The sequence below is a fragment of the Hemibagrus wyckioides genome, linkage group LG11, assembly GCF_019097595.1.
Source record: "Hemibagrus wyckioides isolate EC202008001 linkage group LG11, SWU_Hwy_1.0, whole genome shotgun sequence".
Taxonomy (NCBI): Eukaryota; Metazoa; Chordata; class Actinopteri; order Siluriformes; family Bagridae; genus Hemibagrus; species Hemibagrus wyckioides.
Genome location: NC_080720.1, coordinates 8,504,514 through 8,525,361, shown reverse-complemented (window position 1 = coordinate 8,525,361; position 20,848 = coordinate 8,504,514). Strand labels below are relative to the sequence as shown.

General features: G+C 41.2%; 2 protein-coding genes across 23 annotated transcripts in view; one reads left to right on the top strand and one right to left on the bottom strand.

Moving 5' to 3' along the window:
• The window catches only part of dock7 (dedicator of cytokinesis 7), a 60,964-nt gene extending 54,476 nt beyond the window's left edge, over positions 1–6,488 (top strand). For 15 of the 21 annotated variants that reach the window (XM_058403699.1, XM_058403696.1, XM_058403695.1 and 12 more), the window contains 7 exons: positions 1,832–1,957; positions 2,654–2,743; positions 3,276–3,512; positions 3,704–3,847; positions 4,258–4,364; positions 4,495–4,662; positions 5,942–6,488. In XM_058403699.1, the coding sequence (XP_058259682.1) occupies positions 1,832–1,957; positions 2,654–2,743; positions 3,276–3,512; positions 3,704–3,847; positions 4,258–4,364; positions 4,495–4,662; positions 5,942–5,984 (915 nt within the window). In that variant the 3' untranslated portion in view covers positions 5,985–6,488. Of the gene's footprint in view, positions 1–1,822; positions 1,958–2,653; positions 2,744–3,275; positions 3,513–3,703; positions 3,848–4,257; positions 4,365–4,494; positions 4,663–5,799; positions 5,820–5,941 lie in introns of all 21 variants that reach the window. The other 6 variants (XM_058403700.1, XM_058403698.1, XM_058403692.1 and 3 more) reach the window with 2 other exon arrangements.
• On the bottom strand, positions 6,203–16,762 carry usp1 (ubiquitin specific peptidase 1). 2 transcript variants are annotated; one of them, XR_009206122.1, is made up of 10 exons: positions 16,599–16,762; positions 15,087–15,274; positions 12,960–13,083; positions 11,987–12,088; positions 10,839–11,005; positions 9,493–10,175; positions 9,154–9,324; positions 8,757–8,958; positions 7,200–8,487; positions 6,203–7,033 (listed from the first exon to the last, which is right to left on the bottom strand). XR_009206122.1 is itself a non-coding variant. In XM_058403701.1 (9 exons), the coding sequence occupies exons 2-9, from the start codon at positions 15,251–15,253 to the stop codon at positions 7,731–7,733; spliced, it is 2,373 nt and encodes a 790-aa protein (XP_058259684.1). In that variant the 5' UTR covers positions 15,254–15,274; positions 16,599–16,762; the 3' UTR covers positions 6,203–7,730. The 2 variants fall into 2 exon arrangements, 1 of the variants encoding a protein (XP_058259684.1); XM_058403701.1 differs by having other exon boundaries at positions 6,203–8,487.
• Between the last annotated feature and the right edge of the window lie 4,086 nt (positions 16,763–20,848).

The following is a 20,848-nucleotide window of genomic DNA, read 5'->3' as shown; positions in this document are numbered from 1 at the left end:
CAGCCTGCACTCCTAACTGTTCGACTCCTCTCCGTCTCCTTCCTATTACTGGTACACTCTGTATGTATCAGTGCTATAAAAGCTACTCTGTCATCAGTATTTTGAGAATAAGGTTAACCTAACTGTTCTCGAGACATGTTGATGGATGGATCAGATGTTGACATGCATGTCCTTGCCAATTTAAAAGTTTGGGGGAAGCCAACATAATAGCTTTTAATCCAATCCTATGCCATTATTTTGTTTTTAGAAAATGTAAACTGCTAGATAAAAAATAGTCACCTTTCAGTGTTTGGACTGTAATCGAGTTGCTTTAGGCAGCTTGTGGGGATATATAGAATTTATCTATATATCTACATATCTATAGGAGCCTCTAAAGCTATTGTTTTTACCTTTACCTCATTGCTGTTTGTATTTTAAAAAAAGGAATTAATTGTGCTGTGAAGCTAGTTAGTGATTTTAACTAACACGGGTTACATACACAGTTGGTTTAAAAAAAAAAAACAACCGTCCATCACCTCCCATTTCTTGTATGGCAATTTCTCCTAATTGAGGAATACACCGATCAGGCATAACATTATGACCAGTGACAGGTGCCGTGAATAAGACTGATGATCTCCTCATCATGGCACCTGTTAGTGGGTGGGATATATTAGGGAGCAAGTCAACATTTTGTCCTCAAAGTTGATGTGTTAGAAGCAGGAAAAATGGACAAGCGTAAAGATTTGAGCGAGTTTGACAAGGGCCAAATTGTGATGGCTAGACCACTGGATCAGAGCATCTCCAAAACTGCAGCTCTTGTGGGGTGTTCCCGGTCTGCAGTGGTCAGTATCTATCAAAAGTGGTCCAAGGAAGGAACAGTGGTGAACCGGCGACAGGGTCATGGGCGGCCAAGGGTCACTGATGCACGTGGGGAGCGAAGGCTGGCCCGTGTGATCCGATCCAACAGACGAGCTACTGCTGCTCAAACTGCTGAAGAAGTTAATGCTGGTTCTGATAGCAAGGAGTCAGAATACACAGTGCAGGACGGGTCAGGGCTGTTTTGGCAGCAAAAGGAGGACCAACACAATATTATCATAATGTTATGCCTGATGTATGTGTATTTTTTCTTTTTTTTTCTTTCAAATATAGATATCTTAATACCTTAAAATTTTAGTACCAAATGCTTGATTTTGTTTTTGTGTACTAATTTGTTTTAATGCTTAGGTGCAGCTTATTTGCCATCGTAAACCAGCCGCTACCAGTAATCAGTACCTTTAAGTGGAAAATTAGGTTTGCTAAGAGTGTGCTGGACAAACACATCCAATTATCACTCCTGTAGCTGATGATTATTTCATTTTAAAGCTTAATTAAACATGCCTGTATAGGGACTAACAGCTGAAACATCAGATGGCTATATTTTATTCTTTCTAACTTTTTTTTTCTCCTTCCTTCTGCCTGTGACATTTTCTTATAATACAGTATACAGGTCTATACTGTACTGAAGGATTTGCTCTGTGTGGAAGCCTCACTGTGTGCATATGTTTCTGCTTCTTATTCCCTTTAATTAGATTAAATTAACAGCCTGTAAACATTTACAATTATTCATTTACCAGACAGGGTTTCATCTTGCATGTTTACCAGGTCCGATAACTTTCTGCCAAGTCAACACGAACTTTCCCCCCCCGTCATTCAAGTTGACCTTACACTGGCCATGGCCCAGGGGTTACTATAGTTCAGCTTATATCATAGAAATATGACAGTTTAGTGAAGTGAAATGGGTGATAGCGATGCTTAATGTAGGAATATAGATTTAAAACTGATGTGTTTGCCGGATTTCTTTCAGGATGGAAAGCGCATGTTTGGTACTTACTTCAGAGTCGGATTTTATGGTTCGAAATTTGGTGACTTGGACGAGCAAGAGTTTGTGTACAAAGAGCCAGCCATCACCAAGCTGGCTGAAATCTCACATCGGCTAGAGGTACATGATAACCGGATGCTTTTTTGTTTGTCTCGGTGTTCCCTTTAATGGCTGTGTAACTGTTAAATCCCCATAGGGTCACAATGCCCTAGATGTGGATAGAAGAGGACATTTTTCCCAGCCTTTATTTATAATGTAGATCTATGTATATAAATTTGATTTATGGAGTATTCAGTAATATTTATGTGATTGTACAGTAGACAGTATTAATGCATGTTTATAATATAGCGTGGAAAATAAATATAACAAATATATAAGACAGAATGGAAACGAATGGTCCCTGTGTCTAGCCTTTTATGCTGTTGGAGTACAATGGGCTCGTGAAAAAAGCACAATATGAACCAGAGTAACCGGACAAACCCAGCCATTTGCCAGCACCTATTTATGGGACACAGGGTTTAGTGCTCTTGTGTGCTTCAGATCAGACTAGTGATCTCAGTCCTCTCATTATATGCCGCATTTTCAACCGTTCAGCACTTACACACAATGATTTCTTTAAAATATCGTTGAAAGAACCCGTGCTTGGTCTTTCCTTTTTGATATATTACAATTAAAATCCATTTTAATTCTCAGGATTGTGCACTTATTTTTTATTAACATAAAAGCACTGAGAAGTTTTGCATTGAGGTCACTATTTAAAAAGGTTTTCCCAGAGCCTGTGTTACATTTTCCCATTCACTTCTTTGTCGTGTTTAGGGTTTCTACGGGGAGAGATTTGGTGAGGATCAAGTTGAAGTTATCAAGGACTCGAATCCAGTGGACAAATGTAAACTGGATCCAAATAAGGTGTGTGTGTGTGTGTGTGTGAATCAGCAGCTTTATGAGGAAACAGCAGTGTTATTTAGAGTTGAGCGCAGATGTTTGCATACCCCTAGTGCTGGTGTGTGTCCACTAAACAGCCTTTGCATCCCTCACCTGATAACACTTACATAAGTAGAGGTCATGCATGACCTTATTTTCAAAACCTTGACTTTTTGCCTCTTTTTTAAAACTACTTGCTGTTGGCTGCTTTTGGATTTTATATATTTATTTGTAGAAAAGAAAAATAGTAATAATTACAGTTTTCAGCCAGAAACTATTATATACAGACTTTTTCCCATTCTAACCGTATATTATTGTGTGCATGTAATATAATATCCTCCTCCATCCTTCTTGAAAATAAGTAGCGATATTTTTGGTACATATATTTTCCAGAGGTTACTATTTTGTTTATTTGTGTTCAATTACTTTGTGAAGGTTGCCAATAATTCTCGACTTCCCTGTGTATTTGTGCACACACCGACGCGAACCTGCATGCGAACTGACTGTTTCGTCACAGGCTTTCATTCAGATCACGTATGTGGAGCCGTACTTCGACACGTACGAGATGAAGGACCGCATCACGTATTTCGACAAGAACTACAACCTGCGCCGCTTCGTTTACTGCACGCCGTTCACGCTAGACGGCCGCGCACACGGAGACCTGCACGAGCAGTACAAGCGCAAGACCATTCTCACCACCAGCCACGCGTTTCCCTACATCAAAACCCGCATCAACATCATTCACAAGGAGGAGGTACGACTCTCGGCTGTTTTGAAAGCCATGAAAAGAAAAGCAAGAAGGGGAAGTGAACCACAAATACCATTCTAGTAACCACACTAGTGTGAACAGTAGTGGTTTGCACTAGCGATCGCACTATTAAGTACGAGCACGGGCGTTTGCCCTGTCGAGTTTCTCATTTTTTTTTTCGTCTCCACTGTGCTCAGATCATCTCCATGCCCATTGAGGTGGCCATTGAGGACATGCAGAAGAAGACACAGGAACTGGCCTTCGCCACTCACCAGGATCCAGCTGATGCCAAGATGTTACAGATGGTGCTGCAGGGGTCTGTGGGTACGACAGTCAACCAGGTGATTATATACACTCGCATCAACATGGTGTCATCCAGTGGAAACTGTATCTGTTTACAGAGCTTTTCTCTCTGGGAAAAATACAACAATAGCATGAACTACCTTGATTGTCCATATGCACGTCACTGGAGATGGAGAAAGGCCAAATCAGATCAACTCTATAAATAATACAGCTTACTTAAAAAAAAAAAAAGTGACATGACTTCCCTATGATGAGTAATAATTACTATACTTATCTATCCATCCATCCATAGTGATAATACTGTAAAAGGCGATGATTATAAATAATGGTTAATAAAGTGCAAGTACCCCTCACTGCAGAACACAAAGTTCATGGGGTCAACTTAGACCTGGGCCTACCTGGTTGAAGCTGACCCAAACCTTCTGACTTGTGTGTATATTTTCCCCAGGGTCCACTAGAGGTCGCTCAGGTCTTCCTGTCGGAAATTCCAAGTGATCCTAAACTCTACAGACACCACAACAAGCTGAGACTCTGCTTTAAAGACTTCACCAAACGGTATAAAGACTACATCTCTGACATTCATCCAACGTTATTTTCTCCACCATCAATCCAGAGGATGAATGCATTTTTTGTGTGTGTGTGTGTAACATAAGCTAACCCCAACATCCTGCCTGTTCGTCGTTAGGTGTGAAGACGCCCTCCGCAAAAATAAGAGTTTGATAGGTCCTGACCAAAAGGAATACCAGCGGGAGCTTGAGAGGAATTACCACAGGCTGAAGGAGGCTCTTCAGCCGCTCATTAACAGGAAGATCCCACAGCTCTACAAACCTGTGCTCCAGGTCAACTCTCACAGGTTAGAAACCTCGGAATGTTTAAGGCTTGAGGCAAGAGTGTTGTATTAGATGGCGAATAGGTCGATGTCGGAGTCTAGAGCAAGGGATTCCCATGAAAATTGTGCACATGCCAGTGAAAGAAAATTCATATCTCAGCGTCAAAGAGAAGCTCAAATTTGGAATATTGAATTATTTCTTTGGCATTTGTGTGTAAAGCACGGGTGAAGAAGCTGCTCACTGTGTGTAAGCATCTGTAGCCAAGCATTAACATTATCCTACATCTACAGGAAACATTACATCTATGATGCAGGATTTGATTTCTTGCTTGAAGAGAGGAAGGAAATCTAATCAAACATTGTACATCATGGAGAACTCTCAAACGGCAGCCTGATGTACGTTTTCTACTGTATATAGTTCTGAAAACTGCAGGCATTCCTAAAATCCCTGAAAAGTCTGGTTTGAGGACCAAAATGCATTTCATTTGCATTCAAGACAAATTTTTACGAGTTAATCACCGGAGGTCAAATGAACACGTGAGCCTCGGAAATCATCACTGATTCATTCTGTGGGCCTCATTTCTTGTTATAATGTAATTTAATACAGTCAATCTGTACAAAGCTCGTAAGCACTGTTCTCTGAATAACGATATAATCGAGCGGGAGCACGACTGACATTTTTGAGTCATTATCAGACTACACTTTATTGGCTTGTGTCCTGTTTCACCACAACACGAAGCATTTCAAAGAATAGCGTAAACTGTGAAACTGACCGTTTCACACTTGCAAGATTTTAGATATTTTTAGACTTATACAACATGAGCTTTGCAGGCAGAAAGCCAAGGCAAGGTAGCCTGAATAAACTTTATTTATTTTTTTGGTAAATTATTTGTTTTTTATTTAATAAGAAGTGTATATTACAGGCAGAAACAATTCAGTTAGTGATTCTAAGCTGATTTTTTCCATCGCAACATCCTGCTGGTTTTCCCCAGACTGCCACACACACACACAGTTGATCATTTAATCAGTCAGGGTTTGTTTGAATGAAGAAATCATTTTGCGCTGTCTAAGTCATCTAATTTGTATCTAAAACTTTTGACACGATAAAGATATTTGCATCATTAACACGCACTGCATTTCTGATTTGTTTTGCTAATGCAGCAAACGGACAGCTTGACCAGGTAGAGCGCCTCCAAATAAACTTCTGTATTTGGTGGAATAAATAGAGAGCAATATGCGCCATTACAACAGATTTGTCCTAATCTACCACTTCTATCTTTCATTTTTTTTTCCCCACCTCCAGAGACTCGTTTAGCAGGATGAGCCTCCGTAAGCTCGACATGTGAGGCAGACGAGACGATGCAACCGACGGCGTTTTATTTATTTGCTTGTAAATATTCAACTCTTCATGGGGGGGGGGATAAAAAAAATCAGTGTTTTTTTTTTGCCAGAAAGGAGAAAAGCTAAGCTAAGTGTTATGGTAAGTGTCATTCCACTTTTGTATGGGTTTACAGAGACAACCTGTTACACTCTTTCAGCCTGTGTCAAAACTCTATTTAATATATCGTGTGCACTTTTTTTCTTCCCTCCATCCCCACGTCCTCAAGCATTTTTTTTTTTATCACACATGGTACGACTTTGGAAAGTTTACTATTTAACCCGAATGAAAAGCAAGCAAAAAAAAAAACCAACAAAAAAACCAAACCGTACCATTATTGATCATGGATTTTTTTCCATTGTTACATTTGTTTAAAAGTTATTGAAATGTTTTAAACATTTGAATAATTTTATGTAGCTTTTGTTTACCTTGAATATTTTACTAAATAAATATTTTAATGCACAATGTCAAATGGTTTGTTTGACTGAAATGAGAGCACAAGTTGGCTTTTAATTTGCTGGTGTTTAATGGGTGTACAAGAGAATCTACAAAAAAGGCACAAAAGGAATTTACACAAAGCCTTACCCCCACAAATATAATCGAACTGCCTTTTCTCCAGGCACAGATGATGTCTCCATATGAAAAACTAAAGTCTGTATTTATTGCGTATAGGTAATGGCTTTAGCTGTTGACGCCAGTTAACCCTGTAGAGATGAGGGGCATGTCTCATCTCTTCTCTAACTATTTACATATCCATAACATTTTCGATCTACTCTCACTTCTGATACAAAATGTAGCTTATTTCAGAAATGACCGAGTAGAGCTAGCTCTGAAGTCCAGGATCTCGCAACATGGGAAACTGCAATGAGGTACAGTAGGATAAAAGCTACAAAAATATATCTCTATTCCTTGCAGTTTCCCTCTAGACGACACGACCAAGCCCGGCTATCCCTCACGTCTGTGTGCAAACGGCTCGTCTCTGCTCAGGTCTCAGAGCTGGCTTTCATCTGTTCTGACCTGAACAGAAAACACTGGCACATGGAGACTAAACGCTATACTATGGTAATATTTACAACTTAAATGGAACATCCTGCAAATAATATGAAGCTGTACATCAAGAATAAAATGAAAATCCTTTAAAAATAAAAATCGAAGTATAAAAACCAGTGCATGAGGAATTTACCTGACTTATTTCGGGCCACTGGAGAACAAAGACCTACAGGCCGTTAAGTGCACTACTGTTAGTGCCAAGGTGCATTTTGTAAGGGCCTCTGAAAAAGTAGGTGATAATCTCATGTCATGTTCTGTAGCTAGGAAAGAAAGAAAACATTTGTGACAGAAGGGAATAAGGGGGAAAAACACACATACAGGTACAAATGCAGCACCATGGCATACAAAATATATATATATATATAACACAAACACATCTGTTTAAGGAATGCTTAAGAATTTTTTCCAGAATCATCTGCATTTGAAGCACATGGGTGATTACCACAGACTAGAATGTAATTGAGACGACGTCTACTGGATGACTAGCTTAAAAATTTATGACCTGTCCAGCCTGGTCATTACAGTGACCATAAAGAAATGTGGTAATGACGCATGAGGCAGACAGAGATCAAGTTGTCGTCCCTGGAGTATTCCTTTTCAACTCGTCTTTAGCTTGGTTCTTCTGCGAGTTCTTTCTGAACATTAGCTGTGGTCCAGATGTCCTTCAGGTCATTTCCACTGAGACCTTCTTGTAGAAGAGGAGGTATGGTGTGGAGGTGGAACAGGTGTCAGGAGAGCACGCACGGAGGAACTCTTCTTCCTCAAACAGCCTGACCTCGGAGTCATCGAACAGCACCCACTTCCCTTCGTAGTCCAGGAGGTTCTGTAAAGCCATGTCCACGCTCACCTGACTCTCTTCTTTCACACCATCTCCTTCTTCATCCCTCTCCTTCTTCAACACTCCATTCTGCACAGGAGAACTGGCGTAGGCAGCCATGTTAGAAGGTTTCTCTGAAGCGGCCTGCTTGCTGGCACTGATCTCGTAGCTTGAGATGCTTCTCTGGCCTCCCAGTAGACTGACCCCTTCTGTAGACCTCTTTCCTCCGGCTTTGCTAGACAGACTCGATCCGTTAGTCAGATTCTTCACTTTGGAGCTCACGCTGAAGGACACCTCACCATCATCATAGTCGGGTGGGGAAACATCTTCCTTTTTTAGTGGTTTTGTCTCACTGTCTTCCTCTTTCAGGCCCTTCTCCTGAGAATGGAGCTCAAGCTTGGTGCGATGGAGGTCCATCATGTGGACGTAGGTGGTGTAATGGCCGCTGTTGATGGTCACTCCACTGTGCATGACCACGGCGAAGAGCCTGTAATGGTGCTGCTCGTGCGTCGATGAGGGTCGTGTGCTCCATTCATCCAAGGAGAGTTTAAGGGGAGTGAGGAGTGGTGTGTTCACCTTTGACAGTCCAGCATATGGGTCCATCCTGTCCAAAAAACAGGAAGTAAACAGTTACATCGGAAGCTACATTTATTTTTCAAAAGGATACGCTGCGCTACGAAGAGGACGTAATTATCTAATTAAGGAATAAAACGGTAAAATGTGCAGTTATCTGCATCCTATAACAGCTGACAGAGCTACTGCTATAGGAAACGAATCAATACCCATGACTAGACAGTCATTTCCTTGAAAAATGAATATAGATGAAATTCTTAAGAATGAATAATTATAAATGATGCAATCTAAGAAACGTACTCCAAGCCACTGGCTGCAAAACACTTGAGGTGAATGGTGACGACGTCAGGGGTCTTGTCAAACAGAAGACTCCTCTCTGCCTCAGTGTAGTGGTGACAGGTCTCACAGAAATATTTATCCTGTCCAACTATCCGCTCCACTGATGCAAACTGAGAGATGGCCCACCTCAGAGTCTTCTGTTCTGGCTTAGGATCTGGGGAAACTGAGGAAAAGCAAAGCAGACATTGAGCATAGATTGAAACTGACCTGCAAAAAAAAAAATGAACCGAGATCCAAATGCTCAGCTCTTTCATTCAGTTCATAAGCATGTAACTGAATGGAGGTTTGGTTTCTATAAGACCTAATTATAAATCTTTATATTTTTTGTGTATCTTCACATTGATCTGGCTGTACTCACTCTCTGAACTGGGCTCTGAGCAGCTGGTCTCATCCTCTTGCACTGGTACACTTATGTCCTGGAAGTCCTCTCTCCTCTCGGTGTAGCACTCACACTCCAGACAGCGTGTCCTCAGCACCAGCTGACCCTGGAACAGCTGCTTCAGCATATCCAAGCCATGGAGATCTGTGTCTGAAAAAATGGTGTAGTGTAAATATGAGCGAGTTCATAAAGCTCATAGGGAATTTATAAGATTTTTAAAACCCAAGGAATACAGCATAATGGGTAATGCTACCCATTAGAGATTAGTTGCTACCTGAAATTACACAACACAGTCATCAGGTTCTCTGTTGAAGTTACCTTCTGTCTTTGGTGCAGTTTGATTCTGTATGGTCTTGTCACTTTTAGGAGTGCTTTTATCCTGAGACTGCTCACTGCTGCTCATGTCCTGGTCGTTGCTGTCTGCTCTGTCTCCAACATGAGAGCTGATTCGACCCATGCTGCGGAATTTGGAGAAAATACTGGGCTGCTTCCCTGAAGGTTTCAACCAGTTCAGCTTTGCCCTCTTCTTCCTTTTATTTGGTTCCTTTGCAGTTCCTTCGCTTTTCGCTTCCTCTGTGTTGCTTCCTCTCTCTTTTTCCTCCTTGTCCTTCTCTGCCACATCGGTCTGGTCACTGACTGGTTTTCCCAAATCACCACCGGAGGATTTTCTCTTTGAGCGGGTGAAAGGTCTGCATTCCTCATTGCTTTTCTTGGGTTTGCTCTGAGATTTGGGCTTCTTCTTGGCATTGCCCACTTCTGTGTCGCTCTTCCTTTTCCCGCTCAGCTGTCCATCAGAGCTCTCCTCTTCCTCTACGGTAGGCGTCATCCCATCTGTTGTCTCACCTTTTGTGATATGCTCACACACTCCAGGTTTTTCATCGGGATTGGATTTAAGTTCTTTCTTTATGGTGTCACAGGCTTCCTGGATATACGCGAGGATGCACTGCAGTACCTCCTGTGCATCATGCTGCAGATAGCCCTCATACATAGGATTCAATTGTCTGTATGTGTACAAAGTGAAGTATTAAGAGTTGTTCAATAAAAAAAAAAGTACATCCATTCTGTGCCACAAAAATATTTTATGGCCATAACTATAACTAAATATTAATTCATATCACACCAACCATATAACAGGTTACACCTGCTCCAATTTCTCTATATCATGGTTTGATCATCACAAAAACTTTAAAACTTGGACTAAATATGATAAATCACCCAATGATAACAAATAGGACATTTAGCACCACCTAAAGTGTATTTGTGGGAAAAATGTACAAAAAAAAAAATTATTTATATTAAATTTGAGAATGAGAATAACTATCACCATTTTGTCCATAAAGCAATGTTTTTTGTTGAACTAAATTCATAATTTAATTCTTGTGCATTGTCTGTATATTACGTTTTGTGAATTAAAAAAATTTGCAAGACACTAAACTTGAACCATCTAACTAATATATCCATTAAAAACATACAGCAATGATGATTAGGTTAAAAATATTAAATCTGTACTAAGTACCTATGCACTGGCTGGCAAAATGACAAGAATATAACACGATTCTGACATCTGACACTACTCATGAAAGTCTATTATGATATAATGACATTATAATCACCACATCACCCAGGCATAAAGATCATCAGCACTGTAAATGTTTCAGTAGTACCTGAGAGTATTGAGTATTCGGCGTGGGGGTGTGGCCAGCTCTCCTTCATTATACTTGTCTGGGTTAAACAGGAAACTCGACTGCAGCTGCTCTACAGAACATATTAAAGTCTGGAAGCTGTGCAGTAATTCCATGTGAACAGGCAGAGAGTCTTCACACGAGTCTTTCTGCAGGACAAATGGTGGTGGCAAAGAAGAAGAAATTTTTCAAAATGCTGGTCTAGTAGTAGTGCTGCACAATACTGTACCTTTATCATGAACTTCACAATCAACAGAGAACAGGCTTTTTTTAATTATTATATTATTAAAAAAATATTGAATAATAATAAAAAATATTCTTAATAAAATAAATAATATAAAAATATTGTATTAAACAGTACATTCCATTAAACACTGGATAAATTTGAACATAACTAATTTATCAACAAACCTTATAGTGAATTGTTTTTATGATGAAAAGGTAATTTATTAATAAAAATATAATTATTAATTACAATTTATAAACATTAATTAAAATGAAGTAAAATGTTAATAAGAACACGTAGCGTTGTTTAGGAAAGCACGGTGCGGGGATGCTGAAAATAAAAAAATAAAAAAAAACACAGTACGGCTGGAGGAACGAGTCTGGCCAATCGGAATGCCCCATTCATTTAATCATGGTTGTGATTGGCTGCTGGCTATGCGTGTAGTTGGGGAACATCCCAGTTCTTGGCGTGTCACTGTCCCGAGTGTTTCTGTTCTGTGTACGCTGTATTTTTACGGCTTTCCTGCAAGCCTTACCTGTCGCCCAAACGCTCTGCACCTTCTAAGGCTTCTGGCAAGAAACATACCTACATACAGTACTCACTATAAATGTGATATTTCTACGAATTTACCCAAAATTCATCTAGCTATATGCTTCCCAATGTTTTTTGTGTGTGTTTAAAGAGTGTGGGAGGGTCATTTATGGCTTAAACAATTTTTTTTTTATTATTAAAGCATTTGTGGGTGGCGTCCGTGTATCGCGGATTTTTGTTTATCACGGGTGGGTTGGGAACGTAACCTCAGGGATAAACGGGGGATTACTGTAATGTTTTCATGCAATCTAATATTCAGCAAACAGCCTTAATAATTCTCAGTAAGGACAGAAAGACTCTCAAACAAACAAACCTCTTCACTTTTGGTAGCATCTTCTTTCTGTTTGTCTTTTAACTTAGACAACCGATACAACGTCTTAACAGCATCTTTAAAACCAGGGCAATAGTACAATACCTGTAATGATAGAGAGTCATTAGTAATGGCATGTAATTATAAAAGATTTCCTTTTTGCACAACTTGGTTTCAAAAAGTGCTTTGTGGTAATGAAGATCTCATCTACTAAGCATGTAATATTCATGAATCTCCAATAGCATTAAAAATGAAACTACCTAAATGCTATGAACTAGGAGGGTGTGTCAGATCAGAATGATCGTCAGTGGCATTTCCCCTGCTTTACAAAATGAAGGAATGAGGTGTGGCGCAGCCATTATACTTGCATTTTCATTTACATAAATGTGCAAGTTGGTGTACTTTATACACACACTCACCGAGCACTATATTAGGAACACCTACTCGTTCAGGCAAATATCTAATCCAGCCAATCACGTTGTAGAAGTGAAATGCATTAAATACATATATGGTTCAGCAGCTTTATGTAATGATATTCTTCTTAATGGTGCAATAAAGAAAAAGTGAGCCGCAGGTCTGCGTATGGGAACATGAGGACGACTAAGAATGACCAGACTAGTTGAGAGTCTGTAACAGTAACTTATAGCCACTCTGTATTATTGTGGTAAGCAGAAAAGCACGCCAAAATAGACGAGACGTGAACCTGAGCTATGACAGCAGAAGACCAGGGAGGATTCTACTTTTCTCAACAGTTTTAACACTTAATTGTCAAGCATTGAAGAGCCATGTGTATCTTACAGTTGCATGATTAAGGCCAGGTCATCCCCAATTATTATGTGTACAGTCCTCCCTGGCCTGCCTTCATACTGCTTTATAGCAAATGAAGAGGGAGGGAGAAAAACTCGATCAAATGTGGTTTCAGTCTGAACAGAAATAAAAGCCTGTGTGTCACACCTGACATTTTAATGGTACATACCTGAAGGATGCTGTTAAGGTAGCAGGTGTTTCCGAGATTGTTAAGGCCAACAAAAGGTACAAAGCTCTCTCTTTTTCCACAGGAAACAGATGAGTGACAAGGCGCTGGCACAACCTGATCACAACTGCAGAGGGAAAAAAAAAAATTATAGTGCAATTTCACACTGCATGATCTCAGCAGTCTGATCCTAATAATATCTGATTTCTTTAACAGACCACATCTGTCCATGTCAGATTGTACAAAGACCCTCAAATGCTAGAATCACTACACTCATGTCAACAATCGGCTTGATCCCGGCTTTGCGTAACCAACGTGAGTTTGATGTAATAAGGGTATTTTCTCATGTCCATTAGCACGTTTTGTTCCCAGTGACACTACAGTATTTGCAGCTGCCTCGTGGGTTTTGCATAATCTATGCCTCGGGGTTTTTAGACAAGTGCTGTAGCAATTTATTAATATAAAACTGAAGATATTGCCAGAGATCTTTCATCGGTTTCGTTTAGCCAGGCCTTCAAACTGACAGAAGGAGGTCTGGAATCCGCAGCAGTTTTATTGGCTAAGCAGCGCAGTAAGGAGGTGTCTGAGTGACATCTAAAGCAACCAATCACAGGGGCGGGAAAATATAAAGATGTCCCATTCAAAAACAGACCAGTGTGCGACCAGTGTGTTCTTTTTGTGCAAATTAATGAGTCTATACTGCGATGGTCACATCATTTGGAAAATCCAGCTCTTAAAGTTGTAAACAGGACACATTCCTTCTTCCATGAGGAAAGTAGAGCATCATGACGGGTTTGCTTCCAGGAGGACTGTTAAAAAACATGACGCACATGTCTCCCAGAAATCCTGTAGAATCCAACCAATCATATGAGAACTTTGAAACTCCTGAAGTGTGTCCAATTTTGTGTCTATGCAGCTGATGTTCAGCCAATGGTTCATGAGTGTGATGTGTGGGGAAAAAACTCTGACATCAGGACAGAAGTGGCTTCAAAATGCTGAGGATCCCTGCACTGCCAAGCTGCCACTGTTGGGCCCATAATCAAGGTTCTGTACTTTCTCTGCTCTAGGAGCACTGTATCATGACTTCCTTACAAGCTGGGGTTATGCAAGTGTATGTTTCTTCTTCAACTTCAAAGCATGTCTCATTATACACAGATCAGCCATAACATTATGAACACTGACAGGTGACGTGAATAACACCTGATGATCTCCTCATCATGGCACCTGTTAGTGGGTGGGATATATTAGGCAGCAAGTGAACATTTTGTCCTCAAAGTTGATGTGTTAGAAGCAGGAAAAATGAGCAAGCGTAAGGATTTGAGCGAGTTTGATAAGGGCCAAATTGTGACGGCTAGACGACTGGATCAGAGCATCTCCAAAACTGCACCTCTTGTGGGGTGTTCCCGGTCTGCAGTGGTCAGTATCTATCAAAAGTGGTCCAAGGAAGAAACAGTGGTGAACTGGTGACAGGGTCATGGGCGGCCAAGGCTCATTCAATGCACATGGGGAGTAAAGGCTGGTCCATGTGATTTGATCCAACAGACGAGCTACTGTTGCTCAAATTGCTGAAGATGTTAACGCTGGTTCTGATAGAAAGGTGTCAGAATACACAGTGCATCACAGTTTGTTGCGGATGAGGCTGCATCACCTCACAACGTACAGGACGTAAAGGATCTGCTGCTAACATCTCGGTGCCAGATACCACAGCACACATTTCAGTGCCTCGATGGATCAGGGCTGTTTTGGCAGCAAAAGAGGGAACACCACAATATTAGGCAGGAGGTCATAATGTTATGCTTGATCAGTGTGCATTCCAAGACTGCACAAAATCTAAGAATTATTTTACAATCGGGAGAAGAAACCCAGTCCAATGTAAACCGAGCCTAAAGGAGATAAAACACTGCTGCATCACTTTAGGTGAAGATGAAAGAAGGTTTTTTTTTTTAAGTGACCATCATCATCATCATCATCATCATCATCATGTACTTATAAGGCAGGAAATACAGGACTGTTCAGTCAGACTTTCATTACAAAACATATCTTAGCCACGCATGCTAATTATAAGTGGTTAATTGGAAGTCTTTCACAAGCACAGACACGAGCAGACTGCAGTGTTGTGAGTTCTCCCACCTTGTGGTGTCTGCTGGTTCTGCAGTGTTGGGTTCCTCAGCCTGAGGCTCGGTGAAGTCCAGCGCTCGCTTGGTTTCTTTCTTTTGCAGAAACTTTAGAGATAAACGGTTTTTCCTGACCGGACTCCCCACACCTACTGCAGATCCCTCGCTCGGCAAACCTGGCATTTTACTGATCCAACAACAATCCTGAGAGAAAGAGACAGACAGAGAGAGAGAGAGAGAGACAGAGAGAGAAAGAGAAACAAACAGACAGAGAGAGAGAGACCGAGAGAGGGAGAAAGAGAGAGACAGAGACCGAGAGGGAGTCAGAGACGCACACAGAGAGGAAGAGAGAGGAAGAGACAGAGACACAGACAGAAAGAGAGAGAAACAGAGAGAGAAGGAGAAAGAGAGAGAGAGACAGAGACCGAGAGGGAGACAGAGAGAGAGAAAAAGAGAGAGGGAGACCGAGAGAGAGAAAAAGAGAGAGGGAGAAAGAGAGAGAGACAGAGACACAGACAGAGAGAGAGAGAGACAGAGAGAGAGAGAGACAGAGACAGAGAGACAGAGACACAGACAGAGAGAGAGACAGAGACACAGACAGAGAGAGAGACACAGACAGAGAGAGAGACAGAGACACAGAGAGAGAGAGAGAGACACAGACAGAGAGGGAGAGAGACAGACACAGACAGAGAGAGAGAGACAGAGACACAGACAGAGAGAGAGAGAGAGAGAGAGAGAGAGAGAGACAGAGAGAGACACAGACAGAGAGAGAGAGAGAGAGACAGAGACACAGAGAGAGAGACAGAGAGAGAGAGAGAGAGAGTGAGAGAGAGACAGAGACAGAGACACAGACACAGAGAGAGAGAGAGAGAGAGAGAGAGAGAGAGAGAGAAAGAGAGCGACAGAGACACAGACACAGAGAGAGAGAGAGAGAGAGAGACAGAGAGAGAGAGAGAGAGAGAGACAGAGACACAGACAGAGAGAGAGAGAGAGAGAGACAGAGACACAGACAGAGAGAGAGAGAGAGAGAGAGAGACAGAGACACAGACAGAGAGAGAGAGAGAGAGAGAGAGAGACAGAGCGGGCGCTCATTTTAAAAGCAGCTCTGTACAGTGTGTATGCACCATACACTACAGTCCACCAATCATAATAATTTGAACTAAATGATTATCTACTCACTTATCACCTGATTTACGTGTCAAAATGTTAACTCCAAAAAATTATAGAAAAGATAAACACCTAATATTTACACGAACACGGTCACAGACCGAGGCTACATCCCAACTAGCTCCTTACCCGATACATAGTGCGCTACATAGGGCGTGCACGAGCCATTGCTTTTATTCACAGTGTATCTCAGTAATATAGGGAAGAACACGCGGTTTGTACTTCAGCCCAAAGATAACTAGCCACCCTATAGCATTAGCCGAAAAGCCCCGGGAGAGTGTAAGTGGAAAGTCCCGCTATATTGCTGCTCGTTTAATCCAACTACCTGAGAGAGTTCAGAGGAAGAAAGTTCAACACAAACCTCACACAGCAGCGCTTGCTATTTTAGACTCCTAGGTCACATCTTTATGCACAACCTCCACTTGTAGCTCTGTGAATAATCTCCGCCGATTCACCGAAAGGTAAAAAACACCTTGACAACTTCGATGGCGCGATATCATCTCCCACACTCCTATTCCGGCAAGACACACCTCCCGCGTTCTGATTGGCTCATGGTGGTCTCTGTAGTAAGGCCGTCTACTGCAGCGGTGGATGACTAACCAATCACATTTCAGGGGTGGGATTTATCGGAATACGGGTAGGCAATAAAACACTCAGGTGAATAGCCCGAGCTGCAGAACTTGGCGCTTTTTTTCTAAGGCAACACGCGGAAGTGCCTACGACAAAACGGCTCTGATTGAAATGGTTCTTTCTGCTAAACGATCGAACATAATCTTAAAAAATCGACGCGTGTGGCGTGTATAATTTTTTGTAACAATATGTCTGATTTTTAACAAATCAGAACACGTCGACTGTGTGCGATATTGCAGGCGAAATATGAGACAACCCGGTGTGTCACGTGATCGGTGTTTCACTCGCCCGGGTACTGCAACAGAATGAATAAGACATGAGGTTGAATCATTTCAATCACTTGTTCTTGTTGCTTTACATTTATTACACATACAGAGGTGTTGGGATTTCTTACAACATTTGGCAACGTTTTGTGCTGATTATGATCTTGGATATTCATTGATTTCATTCACGTGACATACACTATTTTGGTAAAAGTATGTGGACACCTAACCATCACACCCCCATGTGGGTTTCTACACTAAGTTGGAAGCACACAATTGTATAGAAGGTCTTTGTATGTATTATGACTTCCCTTCACTGGAACTAAGAGGCCCAAACATGTTCCAGCATGACAATAACCCAGTGCTTGGTCAGTGATGTGGAAGAACTCCTGTATAGAGTCCTGACCACAACCCCACTGAACACCTGAACTGAACTGGAGCACTGACCTCCTCACCCAACACCAAGGTACCTCCTCACCCAACACAACAAGGCTCTGGCTTAATGAGCACAAATCCCCACAGCCACACTACACAGTCTAGAGATGAGACAACTGGGGATTAAATCTGGAACAGGGATGTTCACATGGGTGTGACAGGCAGGGGTCCACAAACCTTTGGCTATATTTATATTTTAATACACCAAGGTTGAACATGCAACTGTTTTTTTTCCAATTACAAGTGGTAAATACAAAGAAATCCATATGCTACAAAGAACAACTAAGCAGACACATGGTTAAAAAGGCACAGCAGCAGCGGAGGAAGTTTGGCATGTCACCTAAGATCCTCAACAACTTCTACAGCTTTGTTGTTGAGAGCGACTTAACCAATTGCATCACCGTGTGGTATGGCAGCACTACTGTGAGGGACCGCAGACTTTTGCAGAGAGTGGTGAAGACAGCTGAAAAGATCATCAGGAGTCCACTGACCTCTCTGCAGACCATTTACCACCACAGAGTCCACAGGAGAGCTGCCTCCATCATTAAGCGGTTAAGGCACTGGGTCGTTAACCGGAAGATTAGGGTTCAAGCCCCAGCACCACCAAGCTGCCACTGTTGGGCCCTTGAGCAAGGCTCCCAACCCACCCTGCTCCAGGGGCGCTGCATCATGGCTGACCCTGCGCTCTGACCCCAACCCTCCAAGGATGGGATATGTGAAGAAAGAATTTCACTGTGATGTGACATATAAAAACAACCTAACATGGACTGTTCACACTCCTACCCTCAGGACAGAGGTACAGGAGTGTGAAATGCAGGGCTTCCAGATTAAGAGACTCCTTCTTTCCCTCAGCCACTAGACTTTTAAACAGGTAGCCAGAGGACATAGACTAATTTCATCTATCTTATAGATTAGGTGGACTAAATTGTTCCTTCTCATTTTGCACATTTGTTAATGTAACTGCGGCTATTATTATCATCTACAGTCGCATTTCACTTGCACATGTTACTGTACTGCAACATAAGTCCAAATTGTACATTTGCACATACAGATATACATAGTCTATATTTATATATTTACATAGTCTATATCTCTAATTCTGCGGCATAGTTTTATTTTTTATTATGTTTGTGTGTGTATATATGTGTGTGATTTCATTTTATTTTATTACATAGTTTTTGTACTTGTTTTGGCATTCACTGTGGACAGCAAAGAAAGAATTTCATTGTACAAGGACACTTGTTTTCCTCACTGTGCACATGACAAGAAACACTTGGAACTTGAACTTGCACTTTAAATATACATTTCATGGGGGCAGTAACATTACAATTAAGCCAATAACCTTAAATAGATTATGAGAAGAAATAAGTAGAATTGTGCTTATTTGATATATATTTTTAAAAAAAACCCCATTAAAATACAAAAATATAAAAAATGAATTATTTTTAAATTGGGATTTGTGCCACTCTATGTGAAATTTCCCGAACATTAAAATAATAAAATAATAAAAATTAGAATTTAATTGCAATGTGCAAATTTTACACCTTAACAAAAATCTAAATTCTCTTCAGTAATTGTTTGAAAAAAGCGAACAAAATACAAATACAGTACACGGATCAGGCATAACATTATGAGCAGTGAGAGGGGAATTGAATAACACTGATGATCTCCTCATCATGGCACCTGTTAGTGGGTGGGATATATTAGGCAGCAAGTGAACATTTTGTCCTCAGAGTTGATGTGTTAGAAGCAGGAAAAATGGACAAGAGTAAGGATTTGAGCGAGTTTGACGAAGGGCCAAATTGTGATGGCTAGACGACTGGATCAGAGCATCTCCAAAACTGCAGCTCTTGTGGGGTGTTCCCGGTCTGCAGTGGTCAGTATCTATCAAAAGTGGTCCAAGGAAGGAACAGTAATGAACCGGTGACAGGGTCATGGGTGACCAAGGCTCATTGATGCACGTGGGGCGTGAAGGCTGGCCCGTGTGATCCAATCCAACAGAAGAGTTACAAGCTCAGATTGCTGAAGAAGTTAATGCTGGTTCTGATAGAAAGGTCCCAGAATACACAGGGCATGACGAGGCTGTTTTGGCAGCAAAAGGGGGACCAACACTATATTAGGCAGGTGGTCATAATGTTATGCCTGGGCGGTGTAAATGTAAACGTTAAAATAATCCAGACTGCCCTCTTTCTCCAGCAGAGGGACTCATCAACCACATAAAAATATATCAGTTTTTCTCATTTGCTAAAACACGCTTAATGAAACTGGGATCCACTTGATCTTCATCATCACCTTCTTAGCACAGCATAAGTCTTCTCTTGCAAATGTCTAAACACTTTTTTATTTGTTTCACACATTTCTCACACTCTTTTTCAAAACATCCACCGCAGATCTCATTCAAAGACCCCAAACTCTATTGGATTAACTGTGTTGAACAAAAGGGAAATATCTATTCACAGCTAAAAGAAAGAACTTGCATAATTATGAATATCTAATGCTCTTCAAACAGCAGTCAGTCCTCTTCCATCTATAAAAGATGCCACCTCTCTGTTGCTGTTTGCAACCATGGATCATAGAGGTGAAAGGCACGGAAGGAGAGTAAGAGGTCATGGAAGAGTGGCCAGAGGAAGAGGTGTTTGCATGTGAAGTGGAGGACAAAATAGAGCTCAAGTTTCCAATGAAATTTGGGTAACAATTATTGACCATGTCATCCATCATGACTTGTCCTTTAACGAGGTTGGACAAAGGGTCCAGCCCATTCTGGGTCGAAGCACTGTGGAATCTACTGTCAGGCTTTTTGGGTATGAGAACAGGTAAGTCACAGTGTTACTGCATACCACTGTGTGTTTCAGCTTTACAGCATCGCCCTGTTAGCAGAACAAACTGTGTCCAATCAATCCTATTTATGTGACTGTCATAATGTCAATTTTTACTTTACAGAATCCACACACTGGTGGCAGAGGAAAGATCTGTAGTGCTGAACAGGAAGCTGCCATTGTAGATATGGTCGTGGCAAACAATACGATCCGACTGTGTGAAATCCAGGCAGCAGTGATTGCAGATCAGGGAGCATGGATACGCCATGCAAGGAGGCATCCAATGTGATGTTGATGAGAAACTGTGGCATGATCATCAGGAACGAATGGACTAAATGTGTTCTGAGTATTTCAACTCTATTTTGTGAGTTGTGAGTTTGAACAGTGTAATTTCATATTGATAACTGTTTTGTATTTTGTTGTCAAATGTGTAATGATTGATTGAATACATATGGTAATAAGCACTG